Source organism: Nelusetta ayraudi, unplaced genomic scaffold (genome assembly GCF_046127955.1).
Source record: "Nelusetta ayraudi isolate G7.1 ecotype Tasmania unplaced genomic scaffold, CSIRO-AGI_Nayr_v1 ptg000031l, whole genome shotgun sequence".
NCBI classification, from domain to species: domain Eukaryota; kingdom Metazoa; phylum Chordata; class Actinopteri; order Tetraodontiformes; family Monacanthidae; genus Nelusetta; species Nelusetta ayraudi.
Genome location: NW_027466081.1, coordinates 1,070,007 through 1,094,308, shown reverse-complemented (window position 1 = coordinate 1,094,308; position 24,302 = coordinate 1,070,007). Strand labels below are relative to the sequence as shown.

At 44.2% G+C, this 24,302-nt stretch overlaps 1 protein-coding gene across 1 annotated transcript; it reads right to left on the bottom strand.

The window, feature by feature from the left end:
• Positions 1-37: 37 nt before the first annotated feature.
• Positions 38-16,703, bottom strand: ccdc80 (coiled-coil domain containing 80). The gene is made up of 10 exons (XM_076030758.1): positions 15,102-16,703; positions 14,162-14,359; positions 12,931-13,430; positions 11,097-11,444; positions 10,353-10,509; positions 8,516-8,652; positions 6,751-6,902; positions 5,098-5,201; positions 2,729-2,812; positions 38-986 (listed from the first exon to the last, which is right to left on the bottom strand). The coding sequence occupies exons 1-10, from the start codon at positions 15,718-15,720 to the stop codon at positions 664-666; spliced, it is 2,622 nt and encodes an 873-aa protein (XP_075886873.1). The 5' UTR covers positions 15,721-16,703; the 3' UTR covers positions 38-663.
• Between the last annotated feature and the right edge of the window lie 7,599 nt (positions 16,704-24,302).

The following is a 24,302-nucleotide window of genomic DNA, read 5'->3' as shown; positions in this document are numbered from 1 at the left end:
TGAACCCGGTTACCTCAAATATTTCAGAAGCCGATCCTTGTAGGAAACATGTTTATTTGCACATGATGAGTATAAATAAGAAGACGACGTAGCAAGAGACACTTCACAAGAGCATGAAATACTGCGGCAGCTTCTCAGAAATACAACTGGTCGCTGCACCTGCGACGGCAAAACAGATGTCCAATAAATACACGTGTCTTACGCTAGCCCAGGCTTAGGTTTGTATCGTTGCAAATGTAACCGGGGAGTCTTGCCGAGGAAGCAGAAAATATAAAAACGCGGCAAAAGGGAAATTACCCATTGCCTGAGTTGGAAACTTCAAAACAAAATCCCCCCTAAAAAAGTACACTGCAGTTGCCCAATCCTCCTCCAGGCCACACCCACTACCCTGCACACCTGTCGCTTGCAGCCGTGCTGTGTGTGTGTGTGTGTGTGTATATATGTACTGTATATATATATGTTTATACCTCAAAGAACTGAACTGGTGATCGTAACATAACAACGAGAACCACTGGACTAAGTGCTACAAAAAAAATTCAAAGAGTTGGATCCGTTAAAACAGGCTACCTGGAGGAAGGCAGGCAGGCCGGCAGGAAGAGATTATATTTCAAAAAAATCAAATAAAAAAAAATAGATGCAAGGAAGTGGGCCAGTATAGAGAGGTTAGTAACCGTATCCCTGGTGGTAGTTGTCCTGGTAGCCGTGTTCGTATCCGTGCTGGTGGTAGCCGTAGCCGCCGTACTCGTCCTCGGGGCAGCGCATGCCCAGCGACTGCTGGATGGCCATCTCCTGCCGCCGCAGCTGCATGGAGTCCACCAGGTCGTAGATGATGGCCATGGACCACATGGGCGACGGGTACCAGGACTTGACGTTGCCGTCCTTGCCCACCAGCAGCATGGAGAAGTACTCGGGGCTGATCTGGAAGTAGTTCCTCATGTCCTTGACCAGCGTGCTCGACAAGCCTTCGCGCTCCACGGTAGCGCTGCCTGCACGCGGAGGAGAGACTCGGTGTTGGACTTCGTTCAAGACGGGAGGTTGTTAAAACTCGCTGGGTGTTTGCAAAAAACTGAGGCAGAGGTTCCGAAAACTTTACTCCTGTTTGCAAGGACTAAAGTTTTTGGGGTGAACAGTAATATTTAGGGATCTACCGATAACCAATACTGGTATCGGGTATCGGTACCGATACCGGGGTTGAGTACTCTACTCTACCACGACACCGATACCAGTTGTATTTGTATGCTTAGAACAATTTTGTTCAATTTGTGTTATTATTGCAGTGAAACCTGTTCTTGAAAAACATACTGAGGAATGTGTTAAAACATCAAGTACTCAGTATCGGTGTCAGTAAGTTCTGTACATACAAGTACTTGTACTCTACTCGTTCTGTAACGAAAGTGGTATTGGTGCATCTCCACTAAGAGTAGTTCGATCAACTGATTTTTTTATGAAGGCAAAGCAAAGTTGGAGCCGCATTATTGTCATCAGACATTATGCGCAATGACACTGCGAGGTCAGAATCGAAGGCTCGGACACGCCCACACAGCAGCAGCCTGCTCAGCTGTGCGGAATGTTAATTTTGTTGCGTAACTCTGCGCTTCCTTTGCAGGATGTGGGGGGAAATTTTTTCAAGATTTGTTAAATTTATCTTGTCCAGGTTTTCACCCTGCCTTTGCCCTATGACAGCTATGATAGCCAGCAGACCCCTGTGACCCTGAGCTCAGGAAGAAGCGTGTATTGAAAATGGATGGATGTTGAATTTATGCTCACATCACATTTGTACAGAGACATATGTCAAAACGTTGATGGATTGACCAGCTGGAGGACCAGCAAGGACCAGCTGAAACCTGGAGCACTAGTCCGCCAGCAGAGTTTAGACGTGGATAAAGGAGGAGGGGCTGATGGTTTAAAGTAAAACCAAAAAAAAAAGTGAATGGAGGTTTGTGACGGCAGCGCCAGCAGCTAGTGAAAAGAAACACTTTGAAAAGCCTTTGCGTTAACTGTGTGTGTTTAGTCAAGGTGGGAAGAAATAAATGCTTCATTACTGTTTTCAGGTCTCTGCACTTTACTTGAGTATTTCTTTTTCTGACAACTTTTTTTTACTTTTAATCCCTACATATGCATACAAATATCAGACCGATTTGTTTCTTCAATTGGGAAAAACATGCTTGTAACTTTTGTGTTTAAAAGTGTTTAACAGATACAAAGTCTGTTTAAAGCAATTCGCTTAATGATTATTACAGCTGTTCATTGCAGTTGTTGTTGTAATGTTTTCGAGTACCTCAGGGCTCACGGTTCAGTTTTCAGTACACGGAAAAATTCAAATATAGAAAACAACATTGGTTATTGTTTATTGACTGGTCATAACTATCACGGATTGCAATTTGGTTGTTCGGCAGTTGAAAAAAAATCTGGTCAAAAATGATCCAGATGCTCGTACAAGACCTCTGGACAGTAAAGTCCAGATTATTCTGTCACAACTTTCTCATTTTTGAAAAAGTCTGAACAAAATGTATTATTTCAATAATGGCCAAAAAAGATGTTTTTACATTTCAGAACCTGTACTTTCTTAGTTTTACTCGGATAAAGGAATTGAATCAGTACTTTTACTTTTACCAGAGTAATGTTTTCCACACACAGAGTGTGTGGATAATTTTGCCACCTCTGGTGAGGTGGATTCCATACACATCTGGCAGCTTTCGTTCAACATTGGAAAAGAGAGATGTCTTACCATTGATGGGATAGAGTTCCAAAACTCCGCCCATATCCAGTGCCTCCGTGCCGACCAACTTGAGGACGGCGATGTGCCTCAGACCTGTCATTGTGACAACCAAGGATGACACGTTAAGACACTGACCGCGAAGTTAACGTCAGACCCCCTTTTTTTTCCGTATCAGACCGTGTAGCGCTAGCCTGCCAAAAACAAGTTTCCACAGAGGGGAGGAATCAGGAATCCCCACTAAGCCAGAGGTTCCCAGGTCCTCGTGAGAACCGAGCGCTGGCTGCCAGAATGGAACTGGTCAGGCCTCCACCCAAGTCAGCAGGACAGGCCTTTTGTCTGTGGCAGGGGGAGAGGAACCCAGCCAAGAGCAACACGCAAGGGGGAAAAGTCCCCGTAAAGCCTGGTGTGGGCTGACTGATAAGCAAGACAAGCTCTTTTTTTTCCTCCAGCCACCTCACAGTGTGTGGAGACTTTACACATCAGTACTCTTTTTAAAGTGGTGGAATTTTGGGGAGAAAAAAAAAAAATGCATTTTGAGGCAATTTAAAGTTGATTCTTTTGAAGCTGCTCCGGCCTTTCATCCTCAGTTTACCTAACAAAGACAGCTGGCTGTTTGAACCAAGTGACTAGAGACAAAAAGCACCGGGAGAAAAAACCCTCAGCGCACATGTCCATGAGATGACCTATATCAGTTAATGCGCTGACTGACCGGTGATTTCATTAAACTGAGTGAAGGCTTTTAGGCTCTTTGTTCTCAGGACACAAAACACAAAGCAAGTTATAAGTTACGTAACTTGTTTTCTCACTTGATTTCCCAATCAAAACAAACATTACATCAGACAAATTAACATTTTTGCTTTTCAGCATTTTTAGGCGGCGCGGCCTCCCACAGGAGTCAGGGACGAGCCGTTCAGATGGGAAGACGAACACCAGTCAGCTTCAACGGTTACGCAACATGCAAGCCATTTATTTATGCAGCCGTTATGAGTAATCAACTCAACTGAACTCTTTAGCTATTATTTTAGAGCACTAGTGGAACTGTACTAGGATTCCATAGGAAACCATTGAATAACATTTCATTTGATTTATTTAATTCCTTATAAGCAGCTTCCTGTTTTAAAGCGTCACTTTACAAGAATATTGTTGTGTTGGTCCGTTTCTGCCTGCATCGGTAGGGGAAGGTTCAGTTTGCAAAGACACACAGAGAGCGAATGAAGAACAGTTGCAGCTGAAAATCCAAAGAATTTCCTCATGGACCTGATTGAATGCACACTCGTCATGAAAAATGGGAGCTTGGGAGAACGCACGAAAACGTTGTTTTTTCAGGTTTGCCTCACCACAATCATAAAAAAAGCCACGGGTATCAACACAACCATACATATCGGTCGAAATCCTCCAATGAGGTCCCTTGTTTTGAGGTGAAGTTGTTTTTCCTCAGGAAATCTGCTGCCTTTTTCCACAAACCTGGCCTCTCAGGACTAAGTGCACATGGATTTGGTTACCAAACCAGCTGCTGATCAAACATTTAGCGGCCGAGCAGCCAAATATTTTCAGCAGTGCGCGTCCATGTCGGATTTCTTCAGCAGAGCTCCACAGCTGCTCGGCTGAACTGCGGAAGCTCATCAGCATACATGGTCACATGAATATTCCCGCCTCAGCGCCAATGAGTCTTTGCACGGCTTACTTCCTCCATGAAACGCTACGATGTTTCCACATCCACTTCATTCAAGGTTAAGTGTGTAATATTTGGCTTGATTTATGATTTTTATAATGGTAAAAAGTTAATATACTACCCATAAATACATAAATAAAACTGTATAACCGCAGTACAATAAAAGTAATTTGGTTTCCCTCCCCTTAGGAGGGTTCTCATATATATATAAATATATATATATATATATGTATACATATATATATGTATATATATATATATATATATATATATATATATATATATATATATATATATATATGTATATATATATATACACACATACATATATATATATATATGAATGAAAGAGTATCCATAGATCAAGGGTCTTGCTCCCAGTTAGCTGCCATCTTGCACCGCCATATTTCTAAGGAAGCCTGGTGTGGACAATCCAGCTGCCTGGCAGTGCGTTTCGTATTTAGGGTGACTACTACCATCTTCAAATAAATCAACGAAGAAATAGGGAGACGAGGTATCCAGGTTTGGGTGTAGTTCACTGGCAAGCTCAGGAGGGGGAGGGAGAGTGAAAGATGCTGCAATCTAAAATGTAACCACTTGATGTCGCAGTTTCTTCCTCAGTATCTCCAAATATTACACACTTAACCTTTGAATCAATTAAATGCCTTGTTCTCAAGTGTGCGAGTGAGCTGTCAAATATACTGACCGAGGTTGCAGGCCTGGCTGGTCAGGGAGTAGAGCTGCTGCTGGTAGGCCCACTCCTCATCGTTGGGGGCTGAGATGATGAAGAGGCGCCGCCTCCAGCGAAACCTATAATAGCAGAAAAAAAATGGCAGAAGGCTAAGTGGCACTTTGGCGCACCAGTGAAAATTCTGTTTTAAGAACCTATGCTCATACGCTAGCATGTCTCCATTCTATTTCTGTCAGGGGGTGACTGACTGCAACCCGGAATTAGTTGTCGGAAGCCTCGGAAAACCTCGGCTGGTTAATGGCCGGGAGAGGAAATTCAGCTCTGGTTTACACATCGAAGGAAATCATGGTGGTCGAGGCCCGGCGCAGTTTGTCGCTTTTAATAGCGATGGATAAAAAGCGAACAGGATGCCGGACTCGTGACTCCACCTCGCCCCTTATATCAATGACAGGCTAGCCAAGCCGAGCCGAGCAGCAGATGTCTGGACCACCCTGACAGCTCCGGCTAATGGTGTCTTGGCCGCAAAAACACTGACACAAACAGCAAATTAAGGGGGTTGCATTTTCTGTCTGCGTACTTTTTTTTTTTCCATGTTAACGGCTATCAAAATAATCTCTATTTGGAGTGAAGCGTTCCAACACACCTGTGTGGATTTACACAGCTAAGGTCGTCTGAATATGTCTACAGGTCTTGCTGGAAACCTTACTGTAGGATCGGTCCTCTTTGGACCCGATACTGTATTGCTACTTGTGTGTGTGTATGTGTGTGTGTGTCACATTACCTTAGGTGATATACAGCTCAGTTAGATTTAACAGTAAAAGAAACAGCAGGTGAAGATTCTTGTTGAGACCGAACCTTAAGTTGCTGAAGCACTTTTTTTTTTTTTTTTTTAATGTCATTGTATACAGTCTTGTATGTGTTGCTCTTCTTTGTCATTCTGTTCTTAGATTGTCTGATGATGCTGTATGGTGAATTCTATTTTTTTCTAAACTAGCATTGCCAAGTTTACTTTCTGCACATCAAATTTACCGCCAGGTGCAAATAAAGAAACCTTGAACCCTGAACCTTGAACTATAATAGCTCCAACCTAAGTTTATAGGGTCGTACATATATTTCTACTTTAAAGCTTGGTGCTCTCCACCATTGTTGCACTTATTTATTTTTTTTTAGGTATGACTCCCTTCTGTAGCATTTTGTGCTCCCCTTGCTTATCCATCACCACCATCCTTCACAGGATCATCAAGTTCCCCAACTATTCCCAAATGGTCACAGCAAAGAGTCAGTCAATACTACGACTCTTGACCTCAAAAAAAAGAAAAAAAGAAACGCAGTCTGCACTTGCCAAAGATTTCTGTGCAGATACACATATTGTTTTTTTTCTTTCTCTGCTCTGTACCACTTGTTATTTAAAAATATCGCTTTAACAGGTTGATTTAAAGACATTTAAAGACAGTCACTCGAGCAATCGAGCGCTGTGTGCCCACCTTTGGCACTTCCATAGCCGGCCTTTGTAGAAATGTCCAGGCACAACTCAGCATGATACCATGCCTGTGCACGGCAGCGGAACCTGTTGTTTTTATTGAAATATGCTCACAAACAGCAAACAGCGGCCAGTCCAAACGCGTCCCTATCCCGGCCGGGAATGGAAAACCTTGGCAGTGGTTTTACCTGGAGAGGAAGTTCTCCAACGAACGGGGCTTGTCCTCCTTCTTACAGACGACGCCGTCTCGCTTCTGTTGCTCCATCTCCCGAATGCGCGACGAGAAGGTGTCGATGTAGTCGAACACGGCCTTCATGGCGATGGGGACTTCGTACGCTTGCTGACAAGAGGGGGGGAAAAAAATGTATTTTTAATATGTCGTACTGAGAGTCGTATTCAACGTGTAGTCAATTTGGCCGCTTTTGTGAAGCCTTTCCCAGTGATTATGTAAAAGTCTGATAATGCGTCACCAGGTCAGGTCTGGCTTTCGCAACACTGCGAGCATTCTGAGCGACTGCTGGTCGGAAAGCACGTCAGCAGCCGGGTTTGCGCAACGGGAAACGACACAGCGTCGCCCTCTCACACCTCCATAGGGTCACGCCAAAAATGTCGGAGAGCTCCCTCTCACTTTTTACACCTCGCCACACTCTGTCTCCCCCACAACCCACATCCTTGTGTGTCCACAGGCTTCCCTGTCTCTGCCTCTGTCAGCAGAGGAGAGAACACTGCACTCTTTGATGAATCTGTCGGAAAACAGCCGGCTGGTTTACCTTGGCATGCGTATGAACGCGCGCGCGCGCACACACACACACACACACACACACACACACACACACACACACACACATACGTCGGGCAAGTGTCATGTTGAGTGAATTAAAATAGTGTCTCAGTGAAGGGAGCCTTGGGCAATCACAGGGTCTGGCCAGTCAACCTCCAACAAGAAAGGGAAGATGAAAGTGTTGGGTTGATGTGTGTTGGTGAACCTGCAAATAGACGACGGAGACCGACGAAACCGAACCGCAACCTTCAAAATCGCTATTTTGACTTGATAGTTACGCCAAGTTCGGGGAGAGTTTGCCTCTCGGAATCGACCGGGCGTCTTCTAGCGAGTTTCATTTCATGCGTTTTGGGCAAATTCTACTGCACTTGAAATTATGACAGACTCCGATGTATTCTCTCGCTCTGTGTTTATACGCTGATTTCAGGGTAACGTTTCCTGTCCGTTCTCGAGGGACCGGTGCCCGACAGAGCCTGACTCTGTGCTGCTATTACCCTCCAGCGTTCCATATTATGGCGCCAACCCCTGGCCAACTGCACTGCGAAACCGCTGTCATGTTCACTCTATAGCTACAGCTGACTCAAACCGGGGTTTCAGCAGCGTGACTGAAACCTATGTCGCCTTTCGAAGGACTAATTTCTGTCAAACCAGCTTTTGTATTTAAGCGAGATACCTCCAGAAATGAAAAGTGACAGATTTGTTTGTTTGAACACGTCTAAATAAATGGTTTCGGTAGAACCAGTATATGTTTACACTGACATAAATTCTAGAGTCAATGTAGAGGAAATTATTAGATTTAAACGGGGGTTGAAAAGTCCTAATGTCTGTAATTAGTGTTTTTTTAGAGCATAGACTTTTTGATTCCTCATATAACAATTTAATTCATTTGGGATTAAACACATTAATTCAAAGACAATATCTGTGGTGATGGAACTTAATATTGACAGATGGGAAGAAAAGAAGTTCATATTTCTTTTGCACCCTAGGCCTGGACTAAAACATTAAAACTAGCCAATGTTTGGTTTTTCAACATATCCAGTGTTTGTTTCAATACTGACCTACGCCAATGTGGCTGGGATTATACTTTCTGGTTTAGACAGGCAGTTATTGAAGTGTTTGGAAACTCAATCTTGAATCAAATAGAACAGGAGAGCAAAAGCGAAGGACCCCACCTTGACTCTCATGTCGGTGTCAGTGAGGACCATGTAGAAGTCGTCGTGGGTCATGCTGAACTCTTTCCGAAGCTCTGTGATCAGATCCTGGTTCACCATGTCCTCCTGCCGAAGACCCTTCATTGGCTTGTCATTTTCTGGACAAACAAACGGAATCGTGAAAGGCTGACACTTGCAGTGCGCATTCACAAATTCAACAAAGAATTTGTCTCATCGGTTGTGTGACGGGAAAACTCGTCATTCAGTGTTTGCACGGGTAACAAAATTGAGTGAATCAGTGACAAAGATACAACATTTGATCACATTTCTTCTGGACATACGGTCTTGTAACATGTAACGGGCGACACGGTGGCGCAGTGGTTAGCGCCGGGTTCTCCGGCTTCCTCCCACACTCCAAAAACATGCATGTGAGGTCAATTGAACACTCTAAATTGTCCGTAGGTCTGCTTGTGAGTGTGAATGGTTGTTTGTGTCTATGTGGCCCTGCGATGAACTGGCGACTTGTCCAGGGTGTCACCCTGCCTTCGCCCTAAGACAGCTGGGATAGGCTCCAGCAGACCCCCGTCACCCTCAGCTCGGGAACTAAGCGGGTATAGAAAATGAATGAATGAATATTGAATTTCAATTCAAAGGAAACTGCTGACAATTCTGGTAACAGCATAGTCGACCTTTAGGCAGTAAGCAGAATGAAACATGTTCCAAAAGCCAATTTTGGGCTCAAGCACCATGAGGTCACTCTCAAGTGAGGGAGGGGGCAACACTGAAAGACCCAGTTGTTTGTATACAGTACGTTCTCACACTCGCACAAAACTCACACGCCGACCTCTTCCTCTGGTAAGTGGAACAAGAGTGTAACTGAGCCCTGCCGTTGGTGAGGGTGAGTGTGATGTCATCCCTTCACCGTTTCCAGCATTCCATTTGGATAAAACCTTGTTGTTGAGACAGACTCATAAAGTGTGTTTGCGCTGACCTCATGACGTAAAAACCTAAAAGCTTTGTGTGCGGGCCACACATGAAACGTCTCCCAACGTACGGGACTGTCGAGATTGGAGTTTTGCTGCCATGCAGAATCACTGCCCCACTAGTGCTCACAACGGGGCTACATGGAGGTTAGCATCAGACATGGCAACCGAGTTAAGAAAACAAGACTGTGTGGCTTTGCCAAAGAGAGGAATTTCTTTTTAAATGTTACCCTTGGAGCAAAAGTCACCGCTGCGCTGTGGCGTCTGTTTTCGACCGCATGCAAAGAAGGTCAAGTGAGGTCAGGGCCTTAAAACGTGGCAGGTATGCCGGTCAATGTCAGTGAATGCAACAGAGACAGTAAGCATTTCGAATCACAGAGGGGTAGTCTTGCAAAATGTACATACCCGCTTCCAAGTTTTGCAATGGGGAATTTGGATTTGAAAAAGCCCATTTAATTCAAACCATAAAAACAGTGCTTTGTATTTCATAACGTACTCGTCCGGCCAGGGATTGGATGTCAGATTGTTAGCTTGCTAAATCGGTTTTCCCTCTTGTGTTGACATCATTTGAACAGAAATGGGAGATGGCAAAACTTAAAGGGTTATTGGTTGAATTTTCAGCCTTATCCACATCCCATCAGAATATTTACACCTTCAAGTTACATGAGCCCATAAGGCTTCCAATTGGTGCCAAGGGTGAAATGAGTAGAAAACAACCGCAAGAAGAGCTAATGCTAAATCATGAGCTAGCACGGATGCGATTGAAAGTCAATGCAAGAGAGCAATTTTCATTTTCGTGCTCGACACACACATCCACCAACCGCCCAAGAAGATTTGACTGACAGTAAACTAACACTGGAGTAGGAGGCGCATACCCAGCTGGTAATGGTCAATCTTCATGGTGGAGTTGGTCAGAGAGCCAAAGATGGTAATGATGGAGACTTTCCTGATGGCCATCTCACAAACAGACTCCAGGTACTCGTCCCGCTGTTGAACGTACATCTTGTTTTCCTCGCGAGGAGACGTGATCAGCTGCAGGGACAGAAGGAGGGGCCGTTCAAGTGCTGTTTATGTGCAGCCACTACGCATACACAGAAGGAGGCATACTTCAGAATTGATGTATACATGGACGCGCAGGCTGAGCGTGGGCCGTTGACTCCCATCTGCTCGGTGAAATCCTAACCACGACTCTGCAGCACTATTGTGATTAGAATCTATACTGGAGGCAAAAACAGATATAAGGTATGTAAACACACAGCTGAGAGTCTTAAAGAGGGGGGGGCTTTTCTGAGGGACTGTTTTCTCTCTCTCTCTCTCTCTCTCTCTCTCTCTCTCTCTCTCTCTCTCTATAAGTCTTCATAAAACAGTTTAAACAACTCAAACTACTAAATGTTGTCGCAAGGCTTTTCGGGGTTTATGTAGGAAACATTTTTCAACTTGTAAGTCAATGCAAGTTGCTTCTTCTTCTGAATGATATGAAGGAACAAATGTGATGTGAAAGAGCAAATACTTGTGAAATGACACACGCGGGAGTTCACAAGTCAAGTGCTTTTCAACCACCAGTCTGAAGCAGGAGATTCGAGTGAGCAGGATGGGAGTTAGTCTCATCAGGCTCTCACCAGCAGGCGCCTCCTGTTTTCAAAGTAGTCCAAGAAGGTGGCCAGAGAACTCTTTGGAGGCGGTGTTGGCTTCTTGGTGGCCTTTGGATACGCCTCTTTCTCGGGGAAGGTCAAAATCTTCTTTGCATTTTTCTTGCCAGCCGTTTTGCTCTCCTTCCCCGGCTTTCCCCCTCTTCTCTCTGTTTTCTTGGCAACCTTGTCGTTCTTCTTCTTCTTCTTGTCCACCTTATCTTGCTTGCTCTTTGCCCGCTTTGTGGGACTGATCTCAGTGAAGGTGTCCGTTTCCACGGGATTGCTGGCGGTTGGTTTGCTGGGTGCATACTTGTCTTCATATTCGTTTGTTAGGACCTGGGTAGGATAAAAACACAAGGATACTTACTACAAAGTGGCATAAATTGTTTCTTTTTCTGAACCCATGAATGCCACAGTTGAAAACTTAATACAATGTCAGGAAACATGGCCACCGTTGAGAACAGTTAGTTTGACATTTTTAAATTCAGTGCAGACACCATTCCCCGGAGAATCTGTGGCCTTGTCAAGTGGTGCATACAGTACCAAGGCTTAAAAAAATGGTGAAAAAAAGGACAAACCCAAGATTCAAGGTCTTCAAGTCATTCCACGTGCATATGTGGAAAGCGCAAAGCAGGGAACAGAACTCATTCCTGTCCTTCTTTTTGCATACAAAGAGAGACTGATGAAGGGAGTGAGTTGGCAGGCACCAGTGACAACAGCATGAAAAAGTCAGCGGCAACGAAGGAGCCAAAGTGGAGATTTGCAAAAGCAGCAAAGAGGTCTGAGCAACTTAAATAAGAAGGCATGAATAAAACGAACTTTCAGCTACTACTCTTGAGTATCCACAAGACTACTCATTTGAAAGCTCATTTGAAACTTCATCATCACGGTGGCACGGAGTGCTGCGAGCCAATTAAGTGCCTGCAGTATATCAGCAAGCAGTAATTTGAAGTTTCATAATTCTTAGATCATTGCAAGGCCCCATAGAGACAACGACTAAAGAACCCAAGAAGAAAATCCAAGAGGAGAAGCCATGGCAGGAGTATCTCCTCAGGAACTCCAGAACAGAAAGGCAGCAGGCCTGAGTACTGAACCAGCGACTCTCTCTCTCTCTCTCTCTCTCTCTCTCTCTCTCGCTCCAGCGTGCTGTTGGCTAAGCTTCATTTTATCAGTGCACAGGGTTTGTGAGGCCCTTTGCAATGCATTTTAAGTAGGAAAAGTGAGATTTTGCATTTGCATTTTTTTACCATTAGCTGTGCAGGAGTGACGTTCACGTTCCTCAAGAACACAACAGGTTTATTGTATCTCAAATTCAAAATGCCAATAGACTGCTTTTATAGTCTTCAAAGTCAATGTGTGAGGTAAAACAATTATCATAAGAACACCGTTTGTTCCCATTAACTAGTCCTATAAAAGCAACTCAACAGCCAAACGCTGTTTTCACCCACGCTTGCATGGTTCATAGCAAGTTAATAGTTCATTAATAGGGGCGGAATGGCTCGTAGTCATGCAGCCTGGAACCAACTCTATGTGATGTCATGTCTTTTAAAACTGAGAAACACAGTAATGCGTTGTTCCTCGAATGGCAGTTGCTATTTTGTTCGAGAAAAAAAAAAAAGAACCTGTCTGGAAGAGCAGCGGCAACAGAAAATACTTGTTGTAAAATGCTGGATGAATAACTGCTGCATCATCAGATCTGTTTCCTTGAGTTGACTTTTTTGTGTTTTTTGTGACGCTTAACTCAACATATTCTGTGTTTTGTCAGTATCGCAAGGCATTATCCTCTTTGCTGATGACACTCTGTTGGTGTTGGCTGACTCACCCTTTCTCCCCCGTTCTTTTTCCTGGTGGGTTTGCTCCGGTGGGGTTTGTGGGTGGCCGGCACGAGCTTCCGACTGTGTGGGTCTCTGCCCTCCTTGTCGGTCCGGTTGTCTCCGGCTGGGGTGGTTTTAGCCGGGTACCTGTCCTGCTCTCTTCGGTTGTAGTAGTAGGGGTCTGCTGTGGTCCTGGGTGTGTGGAGCCATGGAGCTGTGGTCTGGACTCTGGTCTGTCTCTGGGTGGTGGTAGTGGTGCTTTTCCTGGTGGTTGTCGTGGGTCTGGTCGTTGTCGCTTTGGTGGTGGTGGTGGTGGTGGTTGTTGCTTTCGTTGTAGTTGTCGTTGCTCTGGTTGTGGTCGTGGTGGTGGGCTTGGTGGTGGTGGTGGTTGTTGTGGTTGGCCGTGTAGTCGTGGTGGCGGCCGTGGTGGTAGTGGTGGTAGCAGTTGTGGTTGTTGTTGTCGGCTTCCTTAGAATCTTTTTCCCAGGCTTTCTTTCCATTACTGTCTCTACTCGCACAATAACAGGAGAAAAGGGAAAAGATCAACGGAAGGGTTCCCATGGGGATCACTATCAGTGACGGACCTGCCTCTGCTGCAGTACGTGAGAGGTTTTAGTTTGGGACTTGGGATCAATCGAACTAAACAAGACATCCTACGTAAAGATGCAGAATTCAGTTACCACTTCCTCTTTCCAATGTCTGCCTCCAACACACAATTCTGCCACTGGTTTTATTTATCCAAACAGACTAAAACCGCATGTGTATCATAGCAGAATTCTGCGCAATTCTGGGCAAGTCCATCATCACTGATACTGGTCCTCTTGGAAATGTGCATTCCATCGTTTGGGGTGCGTTTCACAATTTGGAGCATGAGTCAAGCTTCTGTGTATCGTGAAGTCGCGCCGCATTTGTCCTTAACGGTCACCGTAGGATTCCCACTACAGTACCTTGTCAAAGTTTGACTTTTGAAATTTGAGAATTAGGTCTGACTCATTTCTGGAAAAGCTTTCACTTATCCTTCATTTTTTTTGGGGGGGACGAAAAAAAAACCTTAGTTTCCACCTAAAAAGCATGGAGGAAAACTATTTGTACAGTACAAGTGTCCTCAAGCAATACTTTCCCAGCACTAAGTTAACATATCATCAACATAATTGTGAGATTTTTTATTTTTAGGAGCGGTCTGTCACTCAAGACAGAAAGCACATGCGCAGGCTGGAAATACGGCACAATTGCACAAACCTGTTAACGTGCCTTCCTCCACCTGGCCCTCCACACCTGCTCCCTTGCACTTCTGAACGAAACCTTTTTGTCGGAGCCTCTCCAGCTTCCTCATTGGTGACTGGTCGATGACTTCATACATGGCTTCCAGCCGCACGGGGTAGGGGTACCTCTCTTCTACCTGCAGAGTCTTCTTCAACAGAACCATCCCAAACTTGCCTACGGAACAGAGACATAGTTTTCACCCTGCTGGTCACCATGCCTGATGGGTTGCATCATCCAATCAGCATCAATATATGATAGCACCAACAACTTTTTCAAATCACCTTCCTCGTTACAATACCAGATGTGGGAAGTAACAAAGTACAAATACTTGTTGTTGTATTTGACGTTTTAGGTATTTGTACTTTACTTGAGTATTTCTTTTTCTGATTACTTTTTACTTCCTACAGTAGGACAGTACACACATATCTGTACTTTGGACTCCTCACATTTGGAAAACATGTTTGTTACTTTATTGATTTTAAAGTCTTTAAAAGATACAAATTCTGTTGGAATAAATGAACTTCTTATCATGATAGTTGTTGTAGCTTAACATTGAGCTATTTTATAAAAGTTATACATTTTCAGCCCAGAGAAAAATATATGTGAAGAGAATAAAATAGGTTATTCTTATTAAATGTGTATAGGATGTACCAATGAATGTATTGTTTCATTTATTGCAAAAAAAAAAATATTTTTTTTTTTTACTTTTTACATAAACATATTTCAGAACCTTTACTTTCTTGCTTGAGTAAGGGAGTTGAATCAGCACTTTTACTTTCAGCAGCGTATTTAAAAAAATAAAATAAAAAAAATAAAAAATAAAATTTAAACACAAGAACCAGCACTTTTACTCAAGTACAGAATGTGAATACTCTTTGCCACCTCTGTAAGAAAACCAAAACCAAAACATACGCACCCTTCTCCAGTTTGAGGAAACTCATGAGCCTGGGGATGAGCGCCGTGTCCAGGGGCTCCTCCATCACCTTCCCCTCCGCGCTGATCCTCCTCACCTTGCCTCCCATCTCGCCCTCCTGGTGGAACATGACTATCTGGTGGACGTGACGCTCGGCCAGCTCGCAGTACACGTCCGGCTTGAGGAGGGACATCATCAGGCGGTAGTAGCCGTCGGAGTCGTGCGGCGCGGAGATCACCAGGACGCGGTTCTTGCCCGCGAAGCTCGCCAGCAGGTTGGGCGAGCCGGCGCTGCTGGGCATGCGGGCCACCCTCGCCCTCGCGCCGGGGGCGCCCTCGTCCTGCAGCATGTCCGGCCGGGGTGGCAGGCCGACCTGGCCGGCCGCAGCCCACCTCCTCGGGGCCTCTCTCTGTGCGCCGTGCACGGAGATGGCGGAGTTGAAGCCGGGGCGCACGCGCCCGCCGACCCGCTCCTTGTCCTTGTCCTCCGCGCTCGGCTGCACCCGTCCTTGCCTCGCGCGCCTGTGCAGCCGGACCCGCTTGAGGTGAGTGTGCCGGTCGGCTTGGCCGTCCCAGGTGAGCAGGCACAGCAGGGCCAAGCCGAGGAGGAAAGACCTCTGCATGCTGGCTTGGCGCTACAGCGGGGTCAGGCGGGGCGGATTCAGCGGTGGAGCCTGGCGACGAATCAGTTAAATCCACTTGGAGACATACGACAGCGAGTGAGGTTTTATATATGTCTTTATCCTAACATTTCTCTGTTTTGGGAAGGGGGGGGGGGGGACCAACGGAAAAACGAGAAGAGAGATGTGTACCTCAGCGCATGGGCAGTTCCATCCAGAGCTTTATTTAAATACTTCCGTTTAAGGATATAATCCCAGAATGAGAGCGATAATGATAATGATGATGATGATGGTGGTGATGATGATGGTAATGAAGCAGGAGGAGGAGGAGGAGGGGGGGGAAATAAATAAATCAATCAGAACGCTTCCAACTTGTGTGACAGATTCTGTAATGATCATTAAAATATGAGTCGAAAGTTTGTGGACCGCGTCACATCCTTCCGATGTTTACATCCTATTAACTTCATCTATTCAACCTACATAATCAACCGACCGGGACTCGATCCTCTACGCGCAAGAAAGGTGGGGCCGCCGTCAGAACGAACGGCTCAACTTTGCTCAGAATGCAAAAGAACACTCTGAGTCTGCACGGATGATTCTTTTCTCTCCCCCCCACCCCGCCCCCCTTCTTCTTCTTCTTCTTCTTCTTCTTCTTCTTCTTCTTCTTCTTCTTCTCTTCCCCTCCCTCGATCTGAGCTTCGTCCGCCTCGGTCCGCCTCGGCACTCCTGTCGAGGAGAAGGCAGCAGAGGGGGGCAGCTGGCAGCCCGTCCTGGTCAGTCAGTCTGCAGCGAGCATGTCTCCAAAGGAAGGAAGAGGGGCAACCAAAAAAAAAAAAAAAAAAAAAAGAGTCCAGTGTTACGGAGCGATTGGGTCCCTTCGCCGGGTTGGGTTGGAGCTCGCTCGCCGTGAAACACAACACGGTGGCTCGCAAATCTGTGAGAAAGTGCACAGACACGTTGCCCGCCCCGAGTTGGAAAGATCACCGGGAGGAGAAATGACCATATTCAGACTCAGTGTCAAGTTCCTCCTTTAAAAGGCAGACAGAGAAACGCCCCCCCACCTACCTAAAAAGCCATCCCCGTTCACTTTCTCCAGGAGGACTCCAAAGCTTCTCTCTTTATTCATAAAGCACACAATCAAACATCAGGTCAACATCTGGATGAAACCGAGTCACTGATTCAATGATTCAATGAGTCACATGACGAGAAAAGAAAACATTCTCAGAAAATATAAAGCAGGAAAGTAAAAAGAAACTTTTTTTTTTTTTTTTTTTGCTACGATGGACGTGGTCGCCTAGGTACTGATTGGACTCCTTCACTCAAGTAAAAGCAAGAAAGTACTGGTTCTGAAATGTACTGAGGTGCTTAAAACCATCAAAGCACTAATATAATACAATAGAATAAAAATAAAATGGGGAAAAACAGACAGTAAAATATAATACTTGAGTACAATGAAAGTAAAAAGTCATCAGAAGTTACAGATATCTGAAAAATCTACTAAAGTACAGTCACAAAGTAGTTGCATTTTGTTACTTCCCACCTCTGCTATTCTATATTTTTCACTCTTGCCTGGACTTGGCTGATAATCCAGTTACAGTCTTATTACATGAGAGCTGGAAATGTTCCGCCCACATCTGATAAAGTAAAATGTGTCTTTTCTATCTGGCACAATTTCAAAGAGCTCAAATCAAGTGTTTCCATTCCCTCCAAAAAAAAAAAAAAAAAAAAAACCCTCCAAGCTGGATATATAATTAAGGCTCGAGTAAAGAAAACTAAACCACTGGGTCTGAACCACATCCACTTTTACTGCGAAAACGAAACGTCACGTTCATGCACGCACCACTGGGAGCCGACAGAGGCGGGCAGATGCTGCTTGTACGTAATAATAATAATAATAATAATAATAATAATAACAATAATAATAATAATGGGCGACACGGTGGTGCGTGCAGTGGTTAGCGCTGCTGCCTCACAGCAAGAAGGTCGTGGGTTCAATTCCGGGCCCGGGACCTTTCTGTGTGGAGCTTGCATGCTCTTCCTGTGTCTGCGTGGGTTCTCTCCGGCTTCCTCCCACACTCCAAAAACATGCACGTGAGGTCAATTGAACACTCTAAAGTGTGCATGTGAGTGTGAATGGTTGTCTGTCTCTATGTGGCCCTGCGATGAACTGGCTTGGGCTGACTTGTCCAGGGTGTCACCCTGCCTTCGCCCTAAGACAGCTGGGATAGGCTCCAGCAGACCCCCGTGACCCTGAATAGGAATAAGCGGGTATAGAAGATGAATTAATAAATGAATAAATAATAATAATAATAATAATGATAATAAAAAAAAAAAAACAATTAGTTTGACTTTGCCAATGACAGATGTTGTGAAAAGTGATACTGGGTAAGCGGAGTGATGCTGAAACAAGAAAAGTCTCAGAGTCTCAGAGTCAGTCTGAAACCAGACCCCATCTCCATCTCTCCAGTCCAGCAACCTCAGCCTGCACATCAGTGCAGCACTACTCACTACTCACATTCGACCACTCGCTCTCTCACAGATCCAGGTGTGTGCCAGCTGCTTGTATGTGCCGTTGCAGGAGCGAGTGAGTGCTCACAACAGCTTCTCCCTTCATGTGTGGAAAACAGTGGGTGTCTGTTTTCATCACCTGCTGTTTGAAATGAAGACATTTTTTTTTTTTTTTTTTTGTGGATGGTGAGAATTGAACCCAGAGCTTCACTTTTTTCCACCCCCAAAGTCGGCACATGTGCCCCGTGACTTTAGCGCATTAGCTTTGAAACCAATGAGGAGCCAGAGCTCTGTTGACCTTGCCGAGTGAGACTTCATCACATAAAGCACCGCCTTCCACATGTTACTCTGTAATTATCTTGACTGCGCACAAAATGACCGCACTGCTCTGCCCACCACTTCAGACACAAGACTGCCGCACAAAATCAGCTGCTTAACTCTCATCATTTAAATTTGGGGAAAAAAATGAAGTGTCATCGTTGATGGGTCACATTGATGAATGTAGAAGATTTTAAATATTTATGCAAGTTTTTTTTCTTTTCCTGATGTGTGTATGCACTATTTTGTCTGACTCTGTGTATACATGTGTAGGTACAGTTACGTTATTTCCTTTATGTGTCCAACGCTGACCGAATGACCCAGTCAGGCAGAGAGCCAAACAGGACTCAGAAGATCCCATAAATGACCACCGTGTCTTTTTTTTTTTTTTTTTTTTTTTTTTGAAGATCAAAACACAATCTATTTTTCCAGGGCACGTCACACTGCATGGGACCGCAGATGTGTGTCTCTAAAAGCAGAGCAGACCACACTTAGGATCCCCCACATCTGCTTGTCCTTAGCTTCATGTCAGCCGATTACTGTTTCTCTCAAAGTGAAAAGGGGACTTGCAGAGTGACTGAAGATAAGGTCTGGCTGCGTGGAGACATCCCCGCCGATGTATTTTTAGTTGCTATGTTTTTGCTAATTCGGCTTGTCGCCTTCCAAAAAGCTGGATCAACAATCTGGACTTTTCATTGCCGTCAACAGTGCTGGCGAGTAATCTATTACTAAGTAATCCACTAGTGTCATTAAACTACTTTTTTTTTTTTTTTTTTTACGAACAGAGTAATGTAACGGGATTACTCTGGCAAATTACTTTATCAAGTAAGTATTCCATTACTTTTCCAAAATATTTTGCAAGCTGAAAACGTCTTATCATCCACAAAATGTCTGAAATTTAGAAAGACAACAGGAAAGAACAGTGCTTGCATTTGTAGCTAGAAATACAAACATTATTTTTTCGTTTGTCTCGTCGAAATTATAGAATATTGTGGTTCATTGTACGTTGTGTGCAGGAAACAAGACGTTCTCAACTGTGTTACTTTATGTTTTTTTTTTTTAACTAAAGTAATTAGCAATTGATTATTTATGAAACTAAGTAGTTAAAGAAGAAATTAGATTACTTTTTAATCAGTAGTTGGATTACTTTTATGGTGTAATCCCAACAACACTGGCTGTCAGTGTCACTGAGGAACTGCCACAGCCTAGAATTAGCTTAGCCTCTCCTGCGCCACCCTTCCGCTACAAAAATCACACTCTTTTATGTCTGTGATCCCCCCGGCCATCTGCGTCTCACATGTTTTGTTCAAAGGCATCACGGGCAAGCATGTTGAGTCTGAAACATCTCGAGCGCCGACAGTTTTTGATGAATCTCACATGTCCCATCAAACAGTTGGTATTGAAAAGATCAACAGCATCTTGGGACATGCATCATTTTTGTAGACAGCCTGAGCTCACTGGACGTGGCCATGTTTTCACCCGCCCTCTCTTTCACCCAAGACAGCCTATTTTCTGTTTTTCTTTTTCACCCCCCCCCCTCCCCGACATTTATTGCAGATGTGTCTGGTTTGAATTCTTCAAGGGGTCTGTGTCGCGTGCCACCTCTGACGGCGTGGAGTTTTGAAGGAGTCTCGACCCGCCCGCTGCTCCCTGCGCCAACGACCGCGGAGCCACTCTGAGGACGCGGGACACGAGAGCCCAGAAGAGTGTCTCTCATTCAACAGTGGCATCCTGACCCTAATGAAGTCCTGTTGACGCAGCGTGTCATAAGTCTGACCTTTGACCCAACCCTTTGACCTTTAAACGACACCTCTGTTTTATCAGAGGGCTGACAGCTCCGTGAGAGACTGAACTTCGTACGTGCGCGGCGCTTGAACGTGCGCGGATGAATGGATCTCTGGGCTCAGTTGGTCCTCAGAATGTCCTCTAGGAATCTTTTAGAAGCTCTTATGTCTTGAGGTAGAGCGACGGATGACTGGAGATGAAGAATGACTGGAGACCCGTTCCTTTTCATGAAGTCGTGACCCAAGTTTATTCCACAGCACTCAAATTTGTTCCACAAAAAAATAAAAAAAGCTAGCCCACTTTTTTATCATGTCGAGTAAATAAATTATTCCAATTATTGAATTGAATTTCGTGTCCTGCAAAACAAATGTCCAACATTTTCTCTATAAATACATATATTTTAAAATGCATTTTTTAAAAAGGGGGGAAACTGCCCACAAAATCGCGACCCAATCCAAATAGCTTCGCGACCCAAAAGTGGGTCATGACCCACCAGTTGAGAAACGCTGTTCTAGACAATATATCCAGTTTGTGCCTTGCACCAAGTGCAGTTATGAAGTTACGAAGGCTCAGCTCAGCAGCTGCCTCCAGCTTCTCCACAGAGAACGGGTTAGGGAACAAATTTCACCGTGCATCATGTATAAAGTGATAAACTAAGCATCTCGTTCTTTATTTCTTCCTGGCCCATTGCAACGCGGCTAATCTGTAAATGAAGTCATGCTTGCTCTCTCTCTCTCTCTCTCTCAACTCCAAACACTGCAACTAAAATTTCAATTAGAGCCTTTTCTTCTTTCCTGAATTACTACTCTGAGGAGACAGTTTTAGGGCCTTTAAAATAAACAATTTATGGACGGACCAAACACTGTAGTCTGAAATCACCTTTGTTGGACGTTATAAGATGGCATCATACATGTTTCAAACATTTCCTGGAAGTAGAGACTGTGACTTGATCCACCCACAAAGGTTTAACTAATCGTTTTCATATGTCATCACCGAGTTGAGGTCAGCACAGATAAAATAACCATTTAACAGAGCAATACTCCAGAGGATGAAGTCCATGTGATTTTTCTTGAGTGCAGCAGGTGGTTTATTTTTTTGTGCCAAGCTCATCAGATCAGTTTTCTATCCTGTTTTGCTGTCTGCTAACCCTCAACCTACTATGGCTTTTGCACATGAGGAACATGTCTTGAGTGCATGTGTGGTTGTCAATGTGTGTCTGCGTGTGCGTATGAAGAAAAGAAAGACGAGTAAAACCAGATAGAAAATACAAGAAACAAAAAAAGAGGAATTTCAACAATCAGGAAAGAATTTCCACCAAAATTTTCCAAAAAAATCTGAATAGTTCTTGTAGCCTTAAATACCTTTCGCTTATTACTTTTCTGTTTTTGTACTGAAGAATTAGACAAAATAATACAGCTGTTTGTTACATGTTCACACACACATACTCCTCTATGCCACTTTCCTGTTATAAACTCCAACTTTGCGCTGCCATTTTCAGTAGCTTTTTGTTTATTTCTAACTTTATGCTTTTTTCTCTATATAGATGCCTTTCTTCTAGTGCTGAAGAGCTTGCTGCCCTTGTAGCTTGTGGGTTCAGACAAATCAGTGTCAAATTCTCTTGTAGGCTTCCTTTAAAGGTGGAAGAAGGTTGCATGTTTGTCATCTTTTGTCATAGGACTGCTTACTGGAGAATAATAGAGTGGTGAAACTGACAAAAAATGTAAGGAAAAAAAGATCTTTGTAATAACATTGTAATAATAATGTAATAACATTTACAAGCCCAAGGTCCTGACTGTGACCCAGGTTGGTGGACAGTATGTGTTTCTGCGAGCTGTCAGATCTTACTGGGAAGTTTGCTACCTTGACCTGGTTCGACTGCTGCCTGTAGTCCTCCTCAGAAGTCTTGTTGCCTGATCAGCTGTTTCCTTGAGCTTGACCTCCCACTGACCTGCCTGCCTGTAGATCCCACAGTTCCGCCCTGCCCCGCAGGCCGATGCAGGTGTAGTAGTTGTGTCAGTTAGGCGTTAGTGGCCCCGCTATCTGATGTATATTGTTTCTTTTACATTTGTATTTATTGAAAAGTATTTTTTTGTAAATATCTAAATAAAAGTATTCTTCTTATTCTGTTCTGTTCATGTCATATTATATCCACCTGGCTGTGCTGCTTCCATATTGTAATGTATGGTTGTATATTATGGTAGAGTTTTTATCCAATCATATCATCATGAAAAAGGGAACCCAGCTACTGAGGAGGGGTTCCTGGCACCAGAGACTTTCAGGACTGGGCTCACTTGACTTCTGATAGTCTTGTGACCAAAGTTGCCATGGAAAGACACAAGGACTGCGGCAGTATCTTGCAGGCGCTTGCGAGTGCGCATACATTGTGTGAATAAATAGACGATAAGAAGAGTTCAGGTAGAGACTAGAAACAGAAGGAATGTGGGAGTTGCTTCAAATGTCCTTCAACAGGAGAGAAAAAGAAGCTCCCTCAGCAGTCTAGGCCAATAGCAGCGTAAATGAAAATACATTATTCCTACCTATGAGCTTTGTGAAAAACAAAAGTTTTCATTCTATGCTGAAATAAACACAGGGGACAGGATAAAGGAGATAAATAACTTACTTACTTGCTTACTTACTTATTAATTTACTTACCGTACTAAATTAAACTTCTGTGTTATGATCAACTTTCAGAAACTTTATGGGTCATTAATAGTTCTGCATAGCAGAGGTTCAATTTGGACATCCTGATAATAAAGAGTTACAGCAGTTTAATGTAAAAGTCCCCAAAGCATGAAAAATCTTTGTCGACAATCTTAACATGGGATCTAAAGGACAGATCCTGATCATAAACAACTTTCGCCCACCCATCCATCCATCCATCCTCATGTCCTAATGTCTGTAGTCTGCAGTAGAAGTAAGTCTGAAGTTAATCGGTCAAATGAATCCAGTTTAATTGACATATAAAACTGGGTTATACACCCAGTGGTGCAACTTGGACACATCTTTGTTGGTGTAGGGGCTGAGGCTTCTCGCCTGATGGAATAAAGATGATGGTGTGCATGGTGGGGTTTCGTCGCTTGCTGGTATTGATGCCAGTGCAGATGTTCTTTGCTATTGCCCCGCAGCACTTGGTCATGGCGCCAGCGATACCTTCCATCCCCCAACGCCTTTAAGCAGCAGCTGAGGACGTGCTCGAGTGATCCCCTTACCTGGCAGAGTTGGCAAGCTGGGGAGTCCACCAGGCCCCAGATGAACAGGTTGGCAGGGCTTGGCAGAACATCGTACACCAACTGGACTAAAAACTTGAAGTGGTGCTGTGGAGTGGTCCACATCTATATCAGTCTGCATAACGATGAAAACGTTTGTTATGTTTTCTCATATTTCTCAGAAGAGACATATAAAGATTCACAGTATTAGTCCATGCTGAGTCATAGCCACAGCCGTAGCTAACCCTTTCATGTTATGAAGATCTATAGGTCACGTGAACAAACTGAAAACGGTCAGATGAATATGAACTAAAATACAATTTAGGGCTCGATCCTCAATGCCAATAACGTCTTCTCATAGCTTCAGAAGAACTTTGTGATCAACCACATTGAAAGCAGTGGATGAGAACTTGTAGCTAATAGAAGACCTTGCTTTGTGTTGCAGGAGACAAAGTGACTGGCAGCTCTAACAATCCCTTTAAAAATGTACACAGAATATCAAAAGGCACAAGTACAAACTGTTAGGATTTTCATTCGATTGACAAAGGCGGCAGACGACCTCTTCCCTTAGACAAGGGAAAGCATTCCTCCAAAAAGAGTTCAGCCAAGAAGTCCGGAAGTGTCTCTTACGACCACTATGTGCCTGTAGGCGTATATCAGCATGACAATGTTCATGTGTGACTCAGGTTTGGATCACTAACCCCGTAGCAGTGACTGGATTGACCACACGGCTGCTCCTAGAATCTCAGGTCATTCATCATGTCAATA

What these genes read in the sequence shown, in the direction of transcription:
- ccdc80 (XM_076030758.1), bottom strand. Translation starts at nt 15,720, where the DNA reads ATGCAGAGGTCTTTCCTCCTCGGCTTGGCCCTGCTGTGCCTGCTCACC. An exon ending in TTGGAGAACTTCCTCTCCAG is followed by an intron (nt 5,202 to 6,750) that starts GTAAAACCACTG and finishes CTGCTATTATAG; the next exon opens with GTTTCGCTGGAGGCGGCGCC. An exon ending in GGAACTCTATCCCATCAATG is followed by an intron (nt 987 to 2,728) that starts GTAAGACATCTC and finishes CTCCGCGTGCAG; the next exon opens with GCAGCGCTACCGTGGAGCGC.